Source organism: Drosophila takahashii, chromosome 2R (assembly GCF_030179915.1).
Source record: "Drosophila takahashii strain IR98-3 E-12201 chromosome 2R, DtakHiC1v2, whole genome shotgun sequence".
In the NCBI taxonomy this organism is placed as follows: Eukaryota; Metazoa; Arthropoda; class Insecta; order Diptera; family Drosophilidae; genus Drosophila; species Drosophila takahashii.
Window position 1 is genome coordinate 27,498,532 of NC_091679.1, and position 20,756 is coordinate 27,519,287.

General features: G+C 42.0%; 2 protein-coding genes across 4 annotated transcripts in view; one reads left to right on the top strand and one right to left on the bottom strand.

The window, feature by feature from the left end:
• side-VIII (sidestep VIII) overlaps nt 1-20,756 on the top strand; it is a 70,735-nt gene that overhangs the window by 35,831 nt on the left and 14,148 nt on the right. For all 3 annotated transcript variants that reach the window (XM_070213637.1, XM_070213638.1, XM_070213639.1), the window contains 8 exons: nt 6,450-6,582; nt 8,941-9,146; nt 16,556-16,669; nt 17,257-17,466; nt 17,551-17,702; nt 18,403-18,547; nt 19,558-19,688; nt 20,338-20,497. In XM_070213637.1, the coding sequence (XP_070069738.1) occupies nt 6,450-6,582; nt 8,941-9,146; nt 16,556-16,669; nt 17,257-17,466; nt 17,551-17,702; nt 18,403-18,547; nt 19,558-19,688; nt 20,338-20,497 (1,251 nt within the window). The remainder of the gene's footprint in view (nt 1-6,449; nt 6,583-8,940; nt 9,147-16,555; nt 16,670-17,256; nt 17,467-17,550; nt 17,703-18,402; nt 18,548-19,557; nt 19,689-20,337; nt 20,498-20,756) is intronic.
• Nucleotides 13,251-13,970, bottom strand: LOC138912709 (uncharacterized). The gene is made up of 2 exons (XM_070213968.1): nt 13,453-13,970; nt 13,251-13,397 (listed from the first exon to the last, which is right to left on the bottom strand). Exons 1-2 carry the CDS (start codon nt 13,888-13,890, stop codon nt 13,389-13,391), a joined length of 447 nt encoding a protein of 148 aa, XP_070070069.1. The 5' UTR covers nt 13,891-13,970; the 3' UTR covers nt 13,251-13,388.

The following is a 20,756-nucleotide window of genomic DNA, read 5'->3' on the forward strand; positions in this document are numbered from 1 at the left end:
ATTTCATTAATTTCTAATGCTATCTGAAAATATACAAGGAGCAACAGCCGCGGGTCGTTTGTACAATGAGAGTGAAAGGGAGCCAGCATTACATCAATGGAAAGTAAAAAACACAACGAAGAGGGCTAAATATATTTCTACAAAAGAACGAGGGCGAAAATGCCGTATTCAACAAATTATATGAAAATCAAAATGAGCAAAAAATATATAAGAGAAGTAAAACAGACATGAATAACTGATTTTTGCAAGCAACAAATAATGTATACCCTGTTCAAATTTATGCAGTAAATTGTCCTATGAAATTTATTGTCAGAATAATTTTAGGTCCAAAGAGAAAAGTAACTCACTAATTTAACAATATTCAAACCTTGTTTAAATTAATTCCTTAAAAAAACAAAATATGTTCAAATGCTTTGGGAATTCCATTGGACTTTAATAGTTCCCTTTAGAAAAAGGAAATGCAGAAAAGTACAAAGTAAAAACGGGACGAATTAAATAAAATAAGATACTGTTGTTGAAAATTTCATTTGTAAATTCCGTGTGCAGCAATTAAGGGGCATTTCGTTTGGGGTTTCCATAATATTCCTTGTTTCTGTCATTTTGCTTTTTATATAAGAAAATTAATTTAGTCCTGTAATTTCCTTTTTTTCATAGAGATACCAAAAATCCTTGAAGGCAATTTCCATTTGTTCTCTGTAACGTTTTCATTATGTAATTATTTCCACATGCTCACGTCTGCACATCGAAAAACTTTTTTTTATCAGATTCACCTTTTATTTTTTTTAAGAGCAAAGAAAGAAAACTAAACCTTGGCTAAGCGTTTGTCGAGTCAGCAACGCATTACCCGATCCCACTTTCAGATAAAAGTAAAAGCAGCGACACGTAAACGGTCATGGCTTTAGTCACATACACGAATACATACATACTTACATAGGAAAAGAAGCCGGAAAACCCACACAGATTCGCACACAATCACTCTAATACACGCAACGTGTTGGCACCCCTTTCTTATGCAACAATTTTCGAACGTTAGCTGAAATCACAGACTCCCAGACTCTCAGACTTTCAGACGGGCACAAAGAGCCGGCATAATGGCCCCGGCGGATAGAATGGGCTCAGCGAAGGTACGGGCCCGCATAAAAGGCTCTCCAAATTCAGGCGGCCCTTTTAAGTATCTATAAAATGAAAATGTTTATAGAAAAAGTGCTCAAGTGACTTGATTTGTGCATTAAAGATATGTGTATAGGTTCCACCACCTGACACCGAGTGCTTCCTCCCTGCCATAAAATGCAAGAGATATCGCTAAGCCCGGTGCCACGTGCTTGTATCTCGCAGATACTTATGGTCTGTGGCAGGCATAATGTGAATGCGAAAAGGGTAGACCAGCACACTCGCACACACACACAATGGCCACTAAAATTCGGCCGTTAAGAATCTTTTAAGGGGCATCGCAGGGACAGGAAGTGAAAGTTTTCCGTAGTCAGTCAGTCTGTTACCCGGCCATTTACTGCATTTTTATGTGACCAGGGGGCGGGAAGGGGCAGGCGTATGTAGATTGGCCCTGTTCATTGATGGGTTATGTAAGAGCCTGTTGTGCGGCCAAGTTCCGTTCGGAATACTTATATAGGGGATGTAAAACGAAAAGGACTCTCTTAAAGTAGGGACGGTCCTTTGGCCAAAAGAACGAAGTGAATAACATTCGTTTTATAGATTCGTGTTCGGTGTAGTAAAACATTATAGTTCACTTAAAACATATTCTTTTTTATTGATTTAAAAGGCATAAGGAAAATGGGGAAAATTAAATTAAAGTATTATACATATTTCCTTATTTAACCTTCATAGATCTTTGTTCCGTTTTTGCCTTCGCCATTTCCGTAATCCCATTGCTTTCCACTCGTGTTAATAGGATAAAAATTAAATTTAATACAAAATTCATTTGCCGAAATCAAGGAGACCGAAACAAAGCGATTGCTTGTTACACTTCTCGGACTGGCCGAGCACTTTCAATAATTGCCACTTTGGCGCACATTAAAGTCAACTTATGCCGAGAATTGACTGCTGCAACAGCCGAGGCCTATGCCCGTCTCGCTCTGATGGCCTCGCACCCTCTCTTTCGCTCCCGCTGTCTGGCCCCACCTATAGCAGAACGCATAATCATTATCGTTACAGTTTATTGCACATTAAAACTGCGCCGCTGCCGCTGTCGCCCTTTTGCCTTTGCCACTTTCTCTCGGCCAAACACTTGGCATTACATAAAGCAAATGGGCATAAAACGGAACAGAAACATGGCCAAAAGGAAAAAGAACAACTTGAAGGAGCGGAGGAATTGACCGACTCGTAATTGTCACCCTCAGCGCCTTTTGTTGGAATTTACACATGAATAGTTGCCGGACCTCCTGCCAGTTGGGAATTTAATTTAATTGCGAATGAAATTTGCTTCCATCTTGAGCACTTCGCCTCAATTGTATTTGGAAATTTTTATTTGATTTTTATTTAATTTTTAAGTACTGTCCCAAACGCTGCAATTAACGTCCCTTTCGAATGGGCTTCAAAATGATTTGCAGTTAGCCAAATTTACGAGTAACTGAAACCCTTTTCCATCCAACCGAAGCAAATACCAGATCCAATAAAACGGGGTTAGAGCTGTCATGCTTATTTTATTTGATAGCCCCATGATTTTAGCAAATTATGCAAATGTTTGCACTTATTTGAAACAACATTTTTGTTACTCATATTGAGTCGGGAGTCGCACTCGTTCTCTTCGCTCGCTTGCAAATATTGACAAGAGTTTTATTTAAATTTGGCTGCCAATTTCTTGGCAGGAGTTTCCGGCAATGTCACTGCGCTGCCCCTCCCACTCCATGAAAACCCCGCCAACTGCCACGTTCTGCGCATATTTTTGCCAAATCAGCAAATGTTGCCGTTGTCAACTGAGTTTGGCCCCCGATTCCATTTTTTTCTGCCTCTGCCGTCTGACATCTTCGCTTCCGTCGTCAGTGGAGCCGAGCGGAGCAAATGCCACTAATATGAAAGCAAATTTGCATAATAATTTTTGCCAGATTCTTTTGCTAGCTAGCTGCCGTCATATTTAAGTTGAAATTCCTTTAGTTTGGCATTTGAATATTCTGATTTTTTGCGTGCTTCTGCATTGGTCGCTCTTTAATGTTGAAAAATGCTTGTTTATTTATGCTGCGGTTATACAACTTTGCCACCTGCTTATTAAATTAACTGAATTTAATGGCATTTAATAGAAAAATTAATTAAACTGCTTTATTTATTACGACACATTAAATGGTTTTTTTTCTTTCCAACTGACAAAGAGATGGCTCTTTTGTGTAATTCTGTAGATGGGGTTTTAAATGTCAACTGTCGGAAAAAACAAACTTTTTCTTCTGCTCACTATACGTTTGTAATTGGGAATTCGTGAAAAACCTGCAAAAATGCTTTTGTAATTTAATTGATAAATATTAGGTAATTGAACAAAAATTATATTTGTTAAAATCATTAAATAATTGGTTTATAATAAAGGTCCTGCCTCGTGAATATGCATTGAAAAAAAATCTAGTTTCAACAGAAAGGTATAAATATACAATTCACACCCACCTCTCCCGACATTTAAGTTCATTTATTTGCACACCTTACGCCTGTTTGCCCAGGACTATAAAAATAATTGGCAATAAATGCGCCAGAAGTCAAAACAAAATGCCAATTATCAAATACCAAGAAGCCAACAAGTTCCGCCCGAGAAGGAAGCCGGAAAGGAATAAGAAATCAACACATTGCTTTTAATTAATGGAAGCTGCCGAGCACCCACATACGCAGGCAGTTACCGCTGGCGTTTTACGACATTCCGCCCGGCATCTGGGAAAGCCATCAAAGGGGGCGGAAATCGGGGGAAAGTCACCGTGTCGCTTGTCAGTTTCAAGTGCGTTGAGTTATAATTTTATGTGCAATTAATTTGCCACAGCAAACAGACAGACATACATACAACGCCATGCGTTTAATGCGTTTTCTGGCGTGTACGTGGACCAGCTAATGAGCCAACTCAGGCTGCCATTTTTGTTTTGCCTTCCTGTCTGCCGAATATTGGCGGGCCACTAAAAATTGTTTAGCCAAAACCATTTTAATGGCCGCCGTGTTGGGGCAATTAATGTTGATGGCATTTTTATAGTTCCGGTCGAAAAGAGAAAAAAGTTGACCAAACGAAATCAAAGTATTTCAACTTTCCTGCAACTAGGTTGCAATTCATTCGAACACTCTGCATTATTCAAGCTCGTGGCCCGAAAACAAATCGAAAACAAGTGGACAAACGTGGCCAAAATGGCAAATTTCGACGCAGGGAGCCACGCACAGCTTTTTGGCCAATTTTACGATTGATTTTTGTTGCGGCTGATGGGGGAAAGGGAAAATGACTGCGCTTGGCTCTGGCGAAAATCTCTAATTAGCTAATTGCTATAATTAAATGTTTTGCCAATGCTGGCATTTCGTTTAGCTCGGCACAAGGATAATGTAAATTCTGAGAGCGGCCCTCGCAGGGTTTTCAGGACTCGGTTGTGTGTGTGTGTGTGTGTGTGTGTGCGACGGCATCATCGTTAACATCATTGGCATTGTTATTATTGCGGTTGCCCTCGTTCTTCGGCATTGGCTTGTTCGCCGCTCCCTCCGTAATGGCAAATCGAACATATTTGCATATGAAATGAGCGAAAAATCGAAACATGGCGGCAGCCAGACCCGGGCCATGTCAATTTCTGGCGGAAAGAACTGGGGAGCCCGGCGATTTCCGGCTTAGACAACATCACATTTTAAACGACTCGCTGTGTGGGGTGACCTCATCCCCACTCCCCACCCCATTCGCCATGCAGAATCGAAAGTCAGGCAGCGAAAAACCATTTATAATCATTATAAATTATGCATTGCATTATCGCTGCCGACCCGCCATGACTCGCTCGGCTTGGCTTTTTCCCCAGCTGATTAGCAACTAATTCCGCAGCGGACACGCGGCGTATGAGCAATATGCGCCGCCTGCAGTTGACTGAATTCTGAGTTGGGTTCACAATTAAATCATCTTTTGCGGCCAGCGGTCAGTGCATGGGGAAATGTTTTGGGAACAAACTGTAATAACTTTGTTTGGGCCGGGCCAAAATGCTGAGCCTACGAAATGCAAATGAGCTAACAAGTGAATTTAAATGAGATACAAACAACGGCGGAATTCCGTGACGAGGGACCAACAAAAAGGGCTGCCAAACTTTTCAGCGGGAAAATTCTCTGGAAATTTTTGGTACAGAGAAATTAGACAGGCTCTGGCCAAATCTTATAAAATTTAAATTAAAATCAGATTGAAATTCGGAAGAGCGGAGAGCGGAATCCGGTTGTGTCGGAGGCCGGATCTGAAATAAGCTTGAGCTGGCGAAGAGTCCCCGAAATTAATGTCAACTTCAAACAGTAATCTCTAGCTCCCTCTCTTTCCCTCTCTGGGCTTTAAACAAAGGCGGCGAAATATGAGCGAACAAAGCAACTGCGAATAATGAAAAGGCAAACGAATCTTAAGTGCAGGCCAAAAATAACACAAATAAATGCCGAGCAAAAGGGAAATTGTTAGGAGCAAGGACTCGGAAAATAAGCCAAGCCAAAGGACATAACTCAAAAAATGGCTGCTAAAGTAACATGCAAAAAGAGAGGAAAAAAGAAAGGCGGCAAAATAAAGGAAGGCGGCGAAATGAGGAAGAACAATCCCGTCTTGAAAGCCGGGCGAAATTAGCATAAAAAAAGGATTTGCTCGCTAATTTCACTTTAATGTGAGAGGACGAAGAAAGAAAAGGCGCAGGACAGCGATGAAGACGTCGCGCCCATTACGTCACTTTTATCTCGAAAGCCCCCGAACCCCAACCCTGCTTTTTGGGCCCGACTTCTCCCTTTTATTTATAGCATTATTAGTTGGGCCAAGCGAAAGATCGCAGCATGCTCCCCGCAACTTGGCTTTTTGGGGGGTCTGGCCCAATAACAAAGTGCTAATGCCCTCGGCTAATTATACATCATTTGTTAGCCGCTTTTTTTGCAACCACTTCCCTGCAGCTCCTGCTGTGTACGTGAAAAAATATTTTCTTGAATTTAATTTTTATATATTTTATTTTATATTTTGGAAACTCATGAGCTGAGAGTATAAAAATATTTGGCATTTTGAAAAGGTCAATCAAACATTATGGATTAGAAAACTCTTATAAAGCTGTCTAAAACTATGCAATAAAATATTTAAGGCTCGGAAGGATTCATTGCAAAAGACAAAGTTCTTTTTCTACTGCATACTTTTAGGACCCAATATTAAAATCAACTTTAATTAATTTAGGGATTCAGGGACACAAAATCATTTATTACAATTTACCATTCCAACTGCACTTCTTTCAGTGTACCTCTTCCTGTGACATACTCTAATCGATCACATTTTTTTCCAGGTCCGCCCGTGCTATCCGAGTCCATAATGGGAACGAACGGCCGACTGCCCTGCAACGTCACCCCGCCCATCTACGAGGATCGAGTGGCGCTGGTCATCTGGTACAAAGTCGGCCTGAAGACGCCCATTTACAGGTGAGAGTGCCGACCGCTTTTCAATCAAGTCGAAAAACCCGAATGCAGCTGGTGGGCGGCCAACCAGGTTTGAGTGACACATTTTTTTTAGAGGCGCTCTTAAATCTTTAAGCCCCCGTGTCAAATGCAGAACCACAGGCCGCAGCCCCTGAACCACCTGACCGCAAACATTTCAACCACACACACTCAGACAGACACGTTGGCACGCACGGGTCCATAAATAAACAAAATTGATTACCGCAGACAACTTTTGACGCACTCAACCCGCTCGCCACTCAGCCAACAACAACAACAGCACAAACAAACACGGCCGACAGATGAGGCGGGAAATTGGATCGGAAAAGAGGGCGGGGGAGTGCAGGAAAAGCGGAAAACGGAGACCTGCTCATGTCAGTTGCCGTATTTGTGGGGAGTTTTCATTCTGATTTAATGGCGGCTAATTAGGCAATTTTTTCCCCTGGCCTCCACTGTCCGTCCATCAGCCTGCAGACTTGAAATTAGCATAACTAGAGAGGCTCTGTGGGAGTTGCGCCCGAGTAGCAGCCGAAAATCGGGCAAACTTTCTCGACAATCCCAGCTCGCTCCAAGGTTACATTCGGTTGGGAAAGTTTTTCAATTATTCATGTCTAACATTATGTCGCAGTGGTTGCTCTGTGGGCTTCCAGTATCTTGTATCTCGCAGATATACACGAGTACATCAAAGGCGTGAAACTTTAATTGGATTTATCCGAGTTGGCCGCATGTGAGTTGGCCAGAGTGCCAGTGCTCTGGTGATTAGCTGATTGCCAGGCAGCCACGCAGTCAGCTATCCAGCCATCCAGCCATCCTGCCAAGCCAGGCCATTGACATGCGGCCAAAACTAATTGAACTTCGGGCACTTCAAGGACTTGCAAATGACTCGAGCGAAAGTAGTAATTAGCGTTGCATAACGACCCTCAGAAGAAAGGGCTCCGGCGAACTTAACTCTTGTTTGTAATTAAAAACCACTCAGCAAGTAAATTAATCATAAAAAGAAACCGCTCGACCAGCTCGACCATCTCGTCCAGCTCGAATGGCCACTGCAAGGGCGGCCACGCCCAGTGGTGAAAATTAAATTTTCGCCCAGCACACCGACAGCTCAATTCCGGAATCCATTGAGTTTTTATTGCCCAGCTGACATGTGATGCTTCAGCGTCAGGTTTTTCAACCTCATTATCCGGAACGCCCCGTTTCGAGTGTTCGAATGTTCGAGTGCGCCATATGTTGCGAGCAAATCAAAATTGAAATGCAATAAAACACAGGCTAGCAATTGGAGAAGCTGTCACAGGATGACGGCGAGCAGAAGACATATGGAGATGCAGTTAAGATCGACTCATGCGCAAACCGAATTTATGGAAATTTTTTTCGTGCAGCAGAAAATATCTACTTTTCAGCCGAAAACAAACGATGCCTGCCGATCTAATTTAGGTGCCATTGGCTGGGCTTCAATTTGAATGCCAATTGAGTTGCCAAGTCGAAGGCCCTAGGCTCCTTGGATTTAAATGATAAATTCATAAGTAGTAGCATATCAGTGGGCAAAAGCACTCAAATCAGGCTTGGAACTTCGAACTTCGTTCCCTTGGGCGAGGATTACTTTGGAGCTCAGTTAAAAACGCTTTCGCCCACTTGAAGGCACGCTTAAATAGAATATTACGCCGAACCGTGCATAATTAACTATGTGCTGCCAGCTCTCGGACCAAGAATGCCGAGAGGAAAGCTTTAAACCCAATTAACTTCGCCACTCGGCTAAATGTTGACCCAAATCAGGCAGCCACCCTCGCTTCGCGGAAAACTGGCTTGAAACTTTTTAAACCCAACTCGCGCAGTCGGGGAGGGGAGGCAGTACACTTTAAGACCATTGATTGACCACCAAAATGAGCTCGTTACGCCCAGTATCGCCGGAATGGAATAATCAATAATCGGGAATTTCAAGCGAAAACAATAAATTACAACGAGAGTGGGCGGGTGTGTATTATTAATTCATTGCAGAACCCAATTACGCTGTTGGCGATAATAAAAAACAACTTTCAACATGGCGTGAGAAAGTAATGGGAGTACGGCGACTTTTGTTTTCCTTTGGCCCGGTTTGATACACAGAAATTCTTTTAATTTTTCCATTCCAGCACTGGGAGAAAAACACAACAAAACTCCCTCCGAAATCAAAATACCGTTAAAGAACACCTAAAAGTATGCAAGAAATTTCGAACTCAAAATTAAAGCCATGGCATACTTTTAGATGCCATTTTAAAAGTTTTTAAATCTCTAAGGCTATTAACTGTAAATTAAATGCGATTTTTTCCCTGTGCACGTCTTGATTTTCGCTTGTTTTTCCCATTTCAGTGTGGACACACGCGACTCAAACTTCGCCCAGGGAACGCACTGGTCGGATGAGACCTATCGGGAGCGACTCTCCTTCCACGTGGAAGGACGTGCTGGCACGCTGACCATCAAGTCAACCACGGAGGACGACACGGGCGAGTATCGCTGCCGCGTCGACTTCCAGAAGAGTCCGACCCGCAACTCCAAAGTGAATTTAACTGTCATAAGTAAGTATTGAGCCAGTCTCCTTTCTCCGCTCTACTTTCTCCCTTTCTGTTTGCCCACGCTGTGTGCGGGGTAGCATAATTGAGCAGCTAATTTGTGCAGCGACATATCCTGCCTGAATCTCGGTCCTGATTTCATTCTCCTCAGTTTCCCTCGGTTTTCAGTGCCTGGCCAACCACGGCACTCAGCTCTTGGACAAACACATTAGTTACAGAATAAGACGCCAACTATATGTTCGGGTTGCCAACTTTTCCCTTATTTTCAGCCACTGCCTTCCCATTCTGAAGCTCTGTACTTGGCAAACAGATTTTAAAGTGCCAACTTGGCGAGAAGTTTAAACGTGGCTGGTTAAAGCTGGCCAAGGAGCAATGGGAAATGTGAAGCGGGTGGCAAGAGGCGGGTGCCGAGAGCAGGGAGCAAGTTCTGAATTGAATTCCTTGCCTTTTAAATGGATTTCAGATTTGTAGACAGCCGATTTGTGTGCTTCTTGTTTGATGGTCGCAGCAAAAGTGATCTTTATTCAGCAGAACTCTGCACGCTTAGCCTATTTCACAAGGGTTGGGTTCATAGTGTGTGTGAGTGAGATAAGTATAGTGTTACTTGGAGTAACAGGGATGTATATATGTACAAATAGTGTGACCTAACTTAAAGTAAGTGTATGTATGTATAAACAGCTGCTTAGGAATATATATGTATGTATGTGTATGTGTGTGTAACTTATTGCTACAATTCGGCCATCCTGACCGGAGAGCTCCTGATCTCTTAACTATTTACATTTTGTATCCATGGCCGCATATTTGCTACTGCCCAAACTCCCTTATAAGGAAGCCTAGATTGTTGGAACCCTTCAACATCCTCCAAGACATATCTATCGTTACGCAAAACTTTAGTCACTCTATAAGGGCCTTTAAATTTCGGTATTAATTTTTTAGATACGCCTACATGACAGTCAAAATTTTTTATCATAACTAAATCATCTTTCTCATACTCATTAGGGTTTTTTCTTTTAAGATCTGTACGTAATTTATTATATTCTTGTAACTTTTCAATACTCTTACTGGCTTTCTCTCTTATTATTTCTAAGTTTCTACTTTCGCTATCTTTATTTAACTCATCTAATTTCTCTTTTAAGCTATCTATAACTTTTCCCTTCTGAGATACTCCGAACAAAACTTGACTTGGATGTTGATTGATTGACCTTTGCATCGTATTATTAAGTGCGTGTTCCACTGTTTCTAAAACTGTATCCCAAAACAATCCTTTGTCTGGTTCGGTCAACTTAGCGATCATGGGACCTATGCTTCTATTCACCCTTTCGACTTGCCCATTTGCCTGCGGGGATCCGGTTGCTATCTTTATGTGTTTCACATCGTTTTCCTCTAAAAAGTCATGAAATTCTTTGGACGTGAAGCATGTCCCTCGGTCTGAAATCACACATCTTGGCCTACTATATGACCTGAAATAATTCTTTAATGCTACTATTGCTTCTCTTGACTTTGTGGTTTTTGCCGGATAAAGTCTTACGAACTTTGTGAATGCGTCTATAATTACTAAAACATGTTTGTTAGCTCTACTCTTATCTACCGGACCATAGTGGTCTATGTGTATAACATCAAAGGGAATGCTTACTTTGGGGATATTATGTAGAAAACCTTCATCTTTTCCAGACTTATCAGAATAGGCGATACATTTTAAACAATTATTAATGTGTTGCTTGCATTTTTCACGAACTTTGGGGAACCAGTAACTTTTTGAAATAACTTCTACCATTTTATCTATTCCTACGTGTCCTAACTGATCATGATAACTAAACATAACATGACTCTCCATTTCGTTTGGCACATAAAATAAAAGAGAATCCCTATCCTTTTTCCTGTAAACTATTCCATTGCGCATTTCATAATCCTTAAGTTCTGTCTGTTGAAGTTGCTCTACTATACTTTTTATTTTTTCATCTCTACTTTGACAAATAACTAAGTTTTCCTCAAACGAATTAGAATCAATCGTTAGTATGTGTGTGTTTCTACTAAGTGCATCGACATGTTGCATACGCTTACCGGCTCTATGTTCTAAAGTATAGTCATAATCTTGAAGAAAAAGCGCCCATCGAGCTATTCTTGGGCATAGTTCCTTTTTATTTAACGCGAGAGTAAAAGCACTACAATCTGTAACTATTTTGAATTCTATTCCCTGAAGATATATCCTAAAACGTTGTAACGCGTAAACTACTGCGAGCGTTTCTAGTTCGAAGCTATGGTATTTCGCCTCCACATCTGTCGTGCGTTTTGAAAAATAGAATACTGGGTGAAACTTATTATCTTTCTTTTTCTGCATTAAAATTGAGCCAAAACCTAGGGAGCTAGCATCACAGTGTAGCTCTGTCGGATCTGTTGGGTTATACAACGCCAAAATAGGGGATTCTAAAAGATTTACTTTTAACATCTCAAAACACTCTAACTCTTTTGCACCAAATTCGAACTTTCTGTCCTTTCTCACAAGATCATATAACGGCTTAGCTTTTGTTGAGAAGTCTTTAACGAATCGTCTGAAATAGGAGCACAATCCAAGGAAACTTTGAACTTCATGCGTTTTTGTCGGAATAGGAAAATCTTTAACAGCTTGCATGCCTTTTGAATCTGGTTTAATACCCTCTCCTGATATTATGTATCCTAAATATTTTATTTCACTTTGGAGAAACTCGCACTTGTCTAACCTAAGCTCTAACTTGTTATCTACCAATCGCTTAAATACCTCCGTTAATATTTCTATGTGACTCTTACTATCTTTCGTTGCTATCAAAATATCGTCCATATAAATAAGTACCTTGTCGTCTCTAACTAAATCAGCAAAAATTTTATTCACGAACCTTTGAAAAACTGCAGGGGCGTTTCGTAAGCCAAACGGCATTCTAAGCCATTCATATTGACCCATAGGTGTTGTAAAAGCAGTATATTTAATTGAATCTTCGTGCATGTGCACGTGGAAGAACCCATTTTTAAGATCTAACTTGGTAAAAATAATTTTTTCGGAAAGTTTATCAATAAGGTCGTCTATAAGGGGGGTGGGGTAATTATCTTTCAACATGTTCTTATTTAATGTTCTGTAATCTACGCACATTCTTAACTCTCCAGACTTTTTCTTAACTAGGACTATTGGTGACGCATACTCGGACTCGCTTACTCGAATAATACCGTTTTGAATGTAATCATCTAACAAATTCTGGACTTGACTTTTCTCTGCGTATGATAAACGCCTTGGAGGGTAATTGAACGGTTTAGTATTGTCAAAATTCAGTTTCATTTCCCATTTAACTAAAGGTGTCTCCGGTCGTTTTGGTTTCGTATAAAACTTATCAAATGTGTCTATCAATTTGTTCTTTAAATTACATTCACACGTATCGCTTATGTTTAACTGATTGCTATCGGTTGGATCAGGATATTCAATTGACATTATTTCTGACTCAAAATTATCGCTGGGCTGACATTTTGCACTCGGACTTAACTCTATCGTTTTGCAAGAATTACCTAATTTTCGTTTGCTTTCATTACATTGCTCTTTATCTTGGAACTTCAAATTATCTTGACTACACATTTTTACCAATTTAATACTATCTGTATTCCCATCCGTTTTAATTCTATCGTTATTGTAATCGTGATCATCTCTATTTATAAACCGAACCTTTTTAATAAATTTAACTGCGCGATCGTTCCTAACTTCCTTGTCATAACCACTAATATCAATACTCTCATTTAAACAATCATTTTCTATACCGCTATTAATAACACAATCGTTTGTAGTCCAACCAATATTCGAGCGATCATTTTCAATACCACTATCACCGAGGCAGTCATTTTTAAGACTACTATCGTTAGAACTATCATTTTCACAACCACTATCATTTGAGCAATCTTTTTCAATATATCGATCATTTAAACACCTATCATTTTCACAATCATCTGGACAATCATTTTCCCTAACAATCTTAAAGTTACAAATATTCATAAAATCTCTTCCTAAAACAGTACTATATGCCATCGATTTGTTTGCCACAATTAATAAATCAAAATTAAATTTCACTTTATTTATAATAATAAAACAGGATACTTTTCCATATATATCTAAAGGGCTGTGATTTAAGCCAACGTAATTCGTATTATTGTTTTCACTAAACTTAATGCTGTTGCTTCTCAGAATATTTTCAACGCAGGATAACTTTGTAAAACTAATTGGGCTCCCAGAATCGATTAGGCATTCTAAAGACAAACATTGATAAGGTTCTGAATTAAAGAAAATTTTAAACGGTCTCACATATTCGTTGTTGGTTATGTTTTTCTTCTCGGTGCAATGGGATACAAGGTGCTCCAGACTTCCGCATCCGTAGCAAGCTCCGTATGCGCGTTTAGGTTTGCGGCAGTCGGCCGCGAAGTGTCCAATGGAGTTACAGTTGAAGCATCTTATAGCGGGTCCGGGTTGGTTTCCGGGTGAAACTTTGGGGCGTCCAGATGCGAAGGATGGTTTTCGCAAAGAAACTTTGGCGAACGCCTGCAACAGCTGTGCAGACGAATTGAAGCAATGCATGTGTGCCTGTTGTCGTAGAAGGGTATCCGGTATTCCTTCGATAATACTGTCGATTAGCTCCTCGTCGTCAATCCGGATGTGCGCAGCCAAAAGTGTTTTGTTGTTGAAATAAGTGGCGAAGTCTTCAGAGTATTGCCACTTTCGCTCCTGAAACTTACGGCGGGACATTATCTTGCTCTCCTTTGAGTGAAAGGCTTCTGCGAGTTGTGTTAAGAGTTCCGGTACTGGTAGGGCGAGCAGATTATCAGAAGAGTGCAACCAAATTTGTGCGCGATCTTTCATCTTTGACATGACCAGCATGCGAGTCACGTCATCACTCAGATTGTACATTTTGATAATTGCATTAAGTTGTGCGATCCAAGTACTAACTGGTACCTTGTCGTTGGCAGCACCGTCAAAAACTGGAAGCATTTCCTTGACCATGGTCAGCAAAGAATTGTTGTTAGAAAATGCTGTGTTTGATCTGGCAACTTCTGCAACAATATTTCCCGAATCCGATGGGGCAACATTGTTTGGATTTGGTGTGGCAACGCTGTTTTGGAGTTCTGGCAAATTGCTTGTCGAAGATGTGGTCACTCTAATGGATGGCTGACGGCGCGAAACTTCCAACTTGAGCAACTCATTTTCCAATTGGATCATTTCCAAGTGGCGCTTCAGAGATTCCAATTCCAGCGAAACTTCTGGAACGTTCATGATACTTGAGACATCGGCGTTGTTGTGGGCATCCAGCGATGAGGTGCCGGCGCCATCTTGTTCTGCTACGTTGTCGGTAGATGTGTTTGGCCTTTCCTCGGATCCAACTTCAGCATCGGATAAATCCTTGGGATCCGGTACTGGGCAAACTCCACGGGCTTCGGGGGGCACGCCATTTAAACGAGCAGCGAGAGTTGCCTTGTTTCCACTTTTTGGCAGCCCAAGCTTTTCTAGCCAGCCCCGAAGTTCTGCTGCTGAATACTCGTCTGCACCGATGATTTCCATGATTTTATTCACTAATTAACAAGTTTCACTAGTGTACTTTTAACTTTTGCTTTGGTTTTTATTGTAGGCAGAGTTTGATATGCGAAAAAAAAATTTTCGCAGTGATCCCACTTCTGAAATTGTAGACAGCCGATTTGTGTGCTTCTTGTTTGATGGTCGCAGCAAAAGTGATCTTTATTCAGCAGAACTCTGCACGCTTAGCCTATTTCACAAGGGTTGGGTTCATAGTGTGTGTGAGTGAGATAAGTATAGTGTTACTTGGAGTAACAGGGATGTATATATGTACAAATAGTGTGACCTAACTTAAAGTAAGTGTATGTATGTATAAACAGCTGCTTAGGAATATATATGTATGTATGTGTATGTGTGTGTAACTTATTGCTACAGATTTTTATTCGGCAAGAGTATAAAATGGAAATGGTGGAATTTTCTGTGTTCCGAAGTTCGATTTTATATTAAAAAGTGAAACGAATTAGGGCAAAGATATACTTATTTTAATAGTTAAATAAAATGCAATAAATAAGTAGGTAATAATAAATCTTCGAGACCTAACTTTGAGGTAATGAATAAAAAATAAAAGACAGTGAAAATACGATTAAAAAAGTGTCTTAAGTGCAACAAAAATTATTATTTTACTTATGTTTTCAAAAATGTAATATTTTACTTACATGTTTTCAGCCTGTTTTTACAAACGATGCATTTTAGAGAATAATTTTTTTCTAAAGAGAAAAATCATTAGTCAAAACTTTTTTGATTAGACTAATTTCACAAAATATGAAATCATTAAAAGTAACCACCCGCTAGGTCTGAATTATCCGGAATCAGAAGAGTATTTAATTTTGCGCCTTTCCTCATTTCCAGTTGCATTTTCGGGCTTGTTTTTTTAGCCCCTCTACGGGGGAATGGGGATACCTGTGCATTGGGGCGACCACAGCTTGCAATTCACCATTAAAATTTATATGCGTTTCCAAAGGCGTTTAGCTGAAATATATGGCTGGCAGCTTTGGCCTGGCCGAATGTTGTTGGTAAATAGTTGCTGCCGACGTCGCTGCTGTTAGATGAAGCGGAAAGGGCTGTACGGGCGCAAGGGGCGTGGCCGTGTTTTACAAACTTCTTGAGCATGTTCAACATGCTTCTGTGTGTGTGTGTGAGTGTGTGCGAGTGTTTGTCTGTGACATGTGAAGCGTAAAACCAAGGCAGGATTTAGAACTTTGTACGTCGGTTGGAAAATTGCAAAAAGGAGGAAAACTTTAAAGAAGATATTAGATTAAAAGTTGCCCCAGTCCAGGGTGGACAGTTTGGACAACTTGCCGCTGCTGCTAATGCACAGAAGGGGTAGGAAATTCCCAGGACTTGATCAGGCCAAGCAAATTTGCCAGCAAAGCGATGATAATGGGGTTCGGGGTTTTGGGGGTCCGGCTCAAAATAGTTGGGCAAGTTGGCCCACAGCCGCACGGCCAAAAATAATAAGGAAACCCGCCTGAAAGGGAAGAGTAGTCAAAACAATGAAAAGGGGAAAAAACAGAGTAGATAAAATCTAAGAAAATAGGGGAGAAAAAATGGTTAAAACTCTTCGCTGAACTTTGACTGCACCTGTTCGAGCGATTCTTTCCATTCATTCTTTTTTCACTTTCCCAAGTGGCAACAGCATAAGCAGCTCTTTAAAGCCGTGACAGTCAAGCTTTTAAGGAGCTTGCTGGCCAAGTACTCGGCTGACAGTCCAAAGAGGCTTTGGAAACCGAAATGCGTATCGAAAGGTGGTTATTTGTCAGGCATTTGACAGTGCGGAAACTGCAGCGACTATGATTTCCATTATCAAAGTGCAATACTTAAGATATTTATTTTCCGTTTGCAGTTCCGCCCGAATCGGTGATTATATTGGACAGCAAGGGGGCCACCATCAAGGATCACACCCTGGGTCCCTACAACGAGGGCTCCGGGATAAACATCACGTGCGTGGCCATCGGCGGTAAGTCCTAGAGCCCCATTTCTCCCATCTCGTGTGTGTGCCCACAAAAGTGTTGACGCTGCTGCTTGTGTCTGACAATTAAAAGTGATGAGCGTGAAAGTGCAGGCGAAAGATTTTCACATTTTATTTAATTTCCACCCGGCTGTCGACTGCACGAACACCGAACTCGAACGGGAACTCGATCTGGAGATGGAGATGGAGCTGCAAAACCAACGTGCAGACAATCGAGCTGCTCGGGCACACACAATGCCCACACAAATTGCATTGAGAGCACTTGAAAATTGCTAAAAGCCAAACAAGACAACAAATGAAACAGCGAAAGGCACTTGTACACACACGCAGCAGCCCCATACCATATATACACCCCATAGATATACAACCAGAGAAAGACACTCATCCACTCCTTGCACTTGTGAGCACATAAACAAACAGAAGACCGGGTCCAAAGCGCTGCCAGCTAAACGCAGAGACAACAACAAAGTCTAAGCCGTACGGCAAACATATCAGTTGCACACACACGTTCCCCATCTCGCCGCCGCAATTCCGATAATTCTTTTTCTTACCGGGTAAACCTCCCCCTCTTACAGGTCGCCCCCAGCCCAGGGTCACCTGGCTGCACGGCAACACCGTCTACAAGGACTCGAGTGTGGGCCAGGCCCTGTCCGAGCGACGGGTGGCCAATGTGCTGTCCCTGCAGCGACTGGAGCGCCGGAATCTCCACATGCAGCTAACGTGCCGGGCGGAGAACAATAATTTGACAACGCCAATTATCAGCAGCGTCGTCCTCGACATGAACCGTGAGTGGCAACCCCCGATGGCAGGGAATCCTCGATTTCAGTCCGGGCCTAACTAATTAAATTCTATCGCTCTGCTCCGAACAGTGCGCCCTTTGATTGTGAAGCTGCAGGGGGAGAATCGACCGCTGTCGGCGGGGAATTCTTATCAGCTCAGCTGCGTTGTCATCGGAGCACGTCCAGCGCCGACGATTACCTGGTGGAAGGGCAGTACCCCCATGAAGAATACTCATGAGATTGTAAGTGGAATGGAAGCTCGACGAGCGAGGGTCCTGTAGATGTTTGTTTGCAGATAACTATTTTGCAATTACGTTAGAAGCATTCCTTATTGGAATTCTTAATAGAAGGAGAATCCGGCAAAAATCACTGGGACTATTAAATTTTTTAAAAAGGTGTCTAAAAGTATGCAACAATATATTTTGTATAGGAAAGTCCAAATAAATTATTCACAGCATTCTTTTAGACACCTTTATAATTGTTATTAATGATTTAATATTTAAATTGAAACTTACTAAAAGACATTTCCAAGGCACAGTCTTCTATAGTTTAACACTAAATTTCTTATTTATGCAAATACCGATCCAAATTGCATTTACAAATCTAGTAAAAATGTTTTCAACTACCAGATGTCAGAATTATCCGACTGCTACCCTGGGCAAAATGTTTATAAACATGCAAATTTCAAATGCCTGTCATCCTCGTTAATGGCTGCCCCAGAGTACAATTTCCCCGCCCCGCTGAGGGAGCCGTACACATGCTTTGTGGTAATTGAAGTTGCTCGAACGGCAGTCACGTAGCGAGGGCCTCAATTAAAAGCCACCCCCTATCTGCGTAGAAGGACGTGCCAACCCTTTTCCGTTTTCATTCCTTTCCTTTGTCTTGGCCAACTGCTCAGCCGTTAACTGTTTGACCCTCTCTCTCCTCTCTCTACACATTCAGGCCAATCCGGATGGGAATATGACCACCTCGGTGCTGACATTCACGCCCACCATCGACGATCGCGGCAAGTTCCTGTCCTGCCGGGCTGAGCAGAGCATGATACCCGAGTCCGGGATGGAGGATGGCTGGAAATTGGACATCTATCGTAAGTTCTGTTTGCCTGCTTAGGCCTGCTTAATATTTAATTCGAATTTGGAACCTGGCAAAGTTTTTAATGAAACCGAAAGCATAAAGTCGGCGAGCGGCTTTAAGAAATCGCTGCATTGGGCTCCCCTTCGCCCTCTGCTCCTCGATTGCTCCATATTTCTCCTCTTCGATTCTCCTCAGCTGCGCAAGTTTTGGCAAATTAATTTCCAGCGGCCGCCGGTGAAACTTTTGCACAAAACTTGCGAAACTTTTTAACCCGCCACAAGCACCGCAACGCCGCCTGCAAAGTCATCTTTACGCTTTTACAGTTTTCGACCTGTTTGCACAAAATTTAAATGGCAAAACCACCGCCGCCGCCTCCAAAAAAAGGAGGGGGACCGCTTCCTGTTTGCCTTGGGAGTGCGGTTTTGTTGCTTACCTTTTAACTTTTCCCCTTTTTTGTTCCCGCCCCACGCGATTCGATTGAAATATCTGGTTCATTCGCCGCAAAGCGGAGCCTTCGGGTCGGGGATGCTGAGGGGCTCTGTTTGCCCAATTTGATAGATTGCTTAATAAGCTTAATTGATTCGCATTCGCGTACCAATTTTGAATTAATCAAGTTAAAATGTTGCCCCGTTACCCCAAAGGCTTCCCTTTCTCCGCCAGCCAAACACCATTTTGAAGGCCTAATTGCCAGGCTGGCCAACAGAAAAAGTGTACTGGTAATAATAAACAAACAAGAAAGCAAAAAAGAAGAGATAGAGAGTTGAGTGGAGGTGGAGCTGAACATTTCAGCAACTTAAATTGGCTAATTTGTGCGGCTTACACAGTAATTACACCTTTGGCCCGTGCTTCTGGCATTTTATTTGCTTGCCAGCTTTATTATTTGTCTGGCCAGGCGATTTAAAGTAATTAGCCACCATGGCAGCAAAGTCTGTTTTTCCTTTTCGCTCTTCCCCCGATACCGATTGCGATTCCGATCTGGTTATATGCAACACCTAATGACTTCTATCCAATTTTCATCCACAGACATTCCGGTGGTGAGTCTGGAGCTGGGAACCAATTCGCTGAACTCCACTCTGCGCGAGGGCATCGATGTGTTCTTCGAGTGCAACATCAAGTCGAATCCCTGGATCTACAAAGTTAGCTGGCGGCACAACGTAAGTGACAGACAGATGCCAATTTACACGCCTTTTACCTGTGGAAATTCACCAATCCACTGCCTTTGCAAAGTCGCGGCTAATTTATTATGACTCGGGGGCACTTACGAAAGTAACCGCTCAAGAGGAGCAATTTTATGCATTATTATTATTTTCATTATATGCCCATACATACATTAGCCTCGGGCGGCGGTTCGAGAGCCCAAAACTCCGGCCTAGATGGAGCGCATAATTGTTGCATATTTTAGGGCTGCCAAAGGGCAAAAAAATGTAATTCTCTACGCACACACACATAGAGCAGAGGCGAACACAATTTATTATCGAATTACCGGGGCTGTGGAGAGCACTTAACAATTTATGCAGCCCGGTCCTAATTTATGCAGCAGCCACCGGGCCTTCAATCAGCTGTAGCGTTCCGCCCTCCGGCCTGCGGGGCGTATGCGCAATGTGGCGCAGCATAAAAGTGTTATTAGCTTTGAGAAATTAAATTTATTTCAATTTAGCAGTTATCGGCAAATTGAATTCGATTCAATAAATTATTACGCCACACACGAGAAGAGGGCGGTGAATGTATAGAAGTTTATATATGTAGAGGGAATGTACCATTTTCAATTTACATTTCACTTTCTGCTTTCGATTTCGATTTCAGGGTGAAATACTGGCCAACAATCCCGCCGAAGGCATAGCCGTGTCCAACCAGAGCCTGGTGCTCCAGAATGCCAGCCGGGCGAGAAGTGGCATCTACACCTGTGTGGGCAGCAATCGGGAGGGCGACGGGGAGAGCAATCCCGTCCAGCTGGACATACGATGTGAGTGAGAGTGGACAGCCTTAGCTGCAGTGTGTTAATTTACATAACAGCTTAATTAAAACGAATTGGATCTTTCGATTGCAATTTGTAACTAACACGTTACACAATGCAATTACAGCAGGACGACTCGGCAGGACAAGAGTCCTGAACATCCGTCTCCGTGTGTGTGCGACTTATCCTGCCACAGACAAATTGAATTTTTCCCGTAAATCAGACAAATAAATCAATTAAGCAGCAACAATGCAACCACAAACGGGGC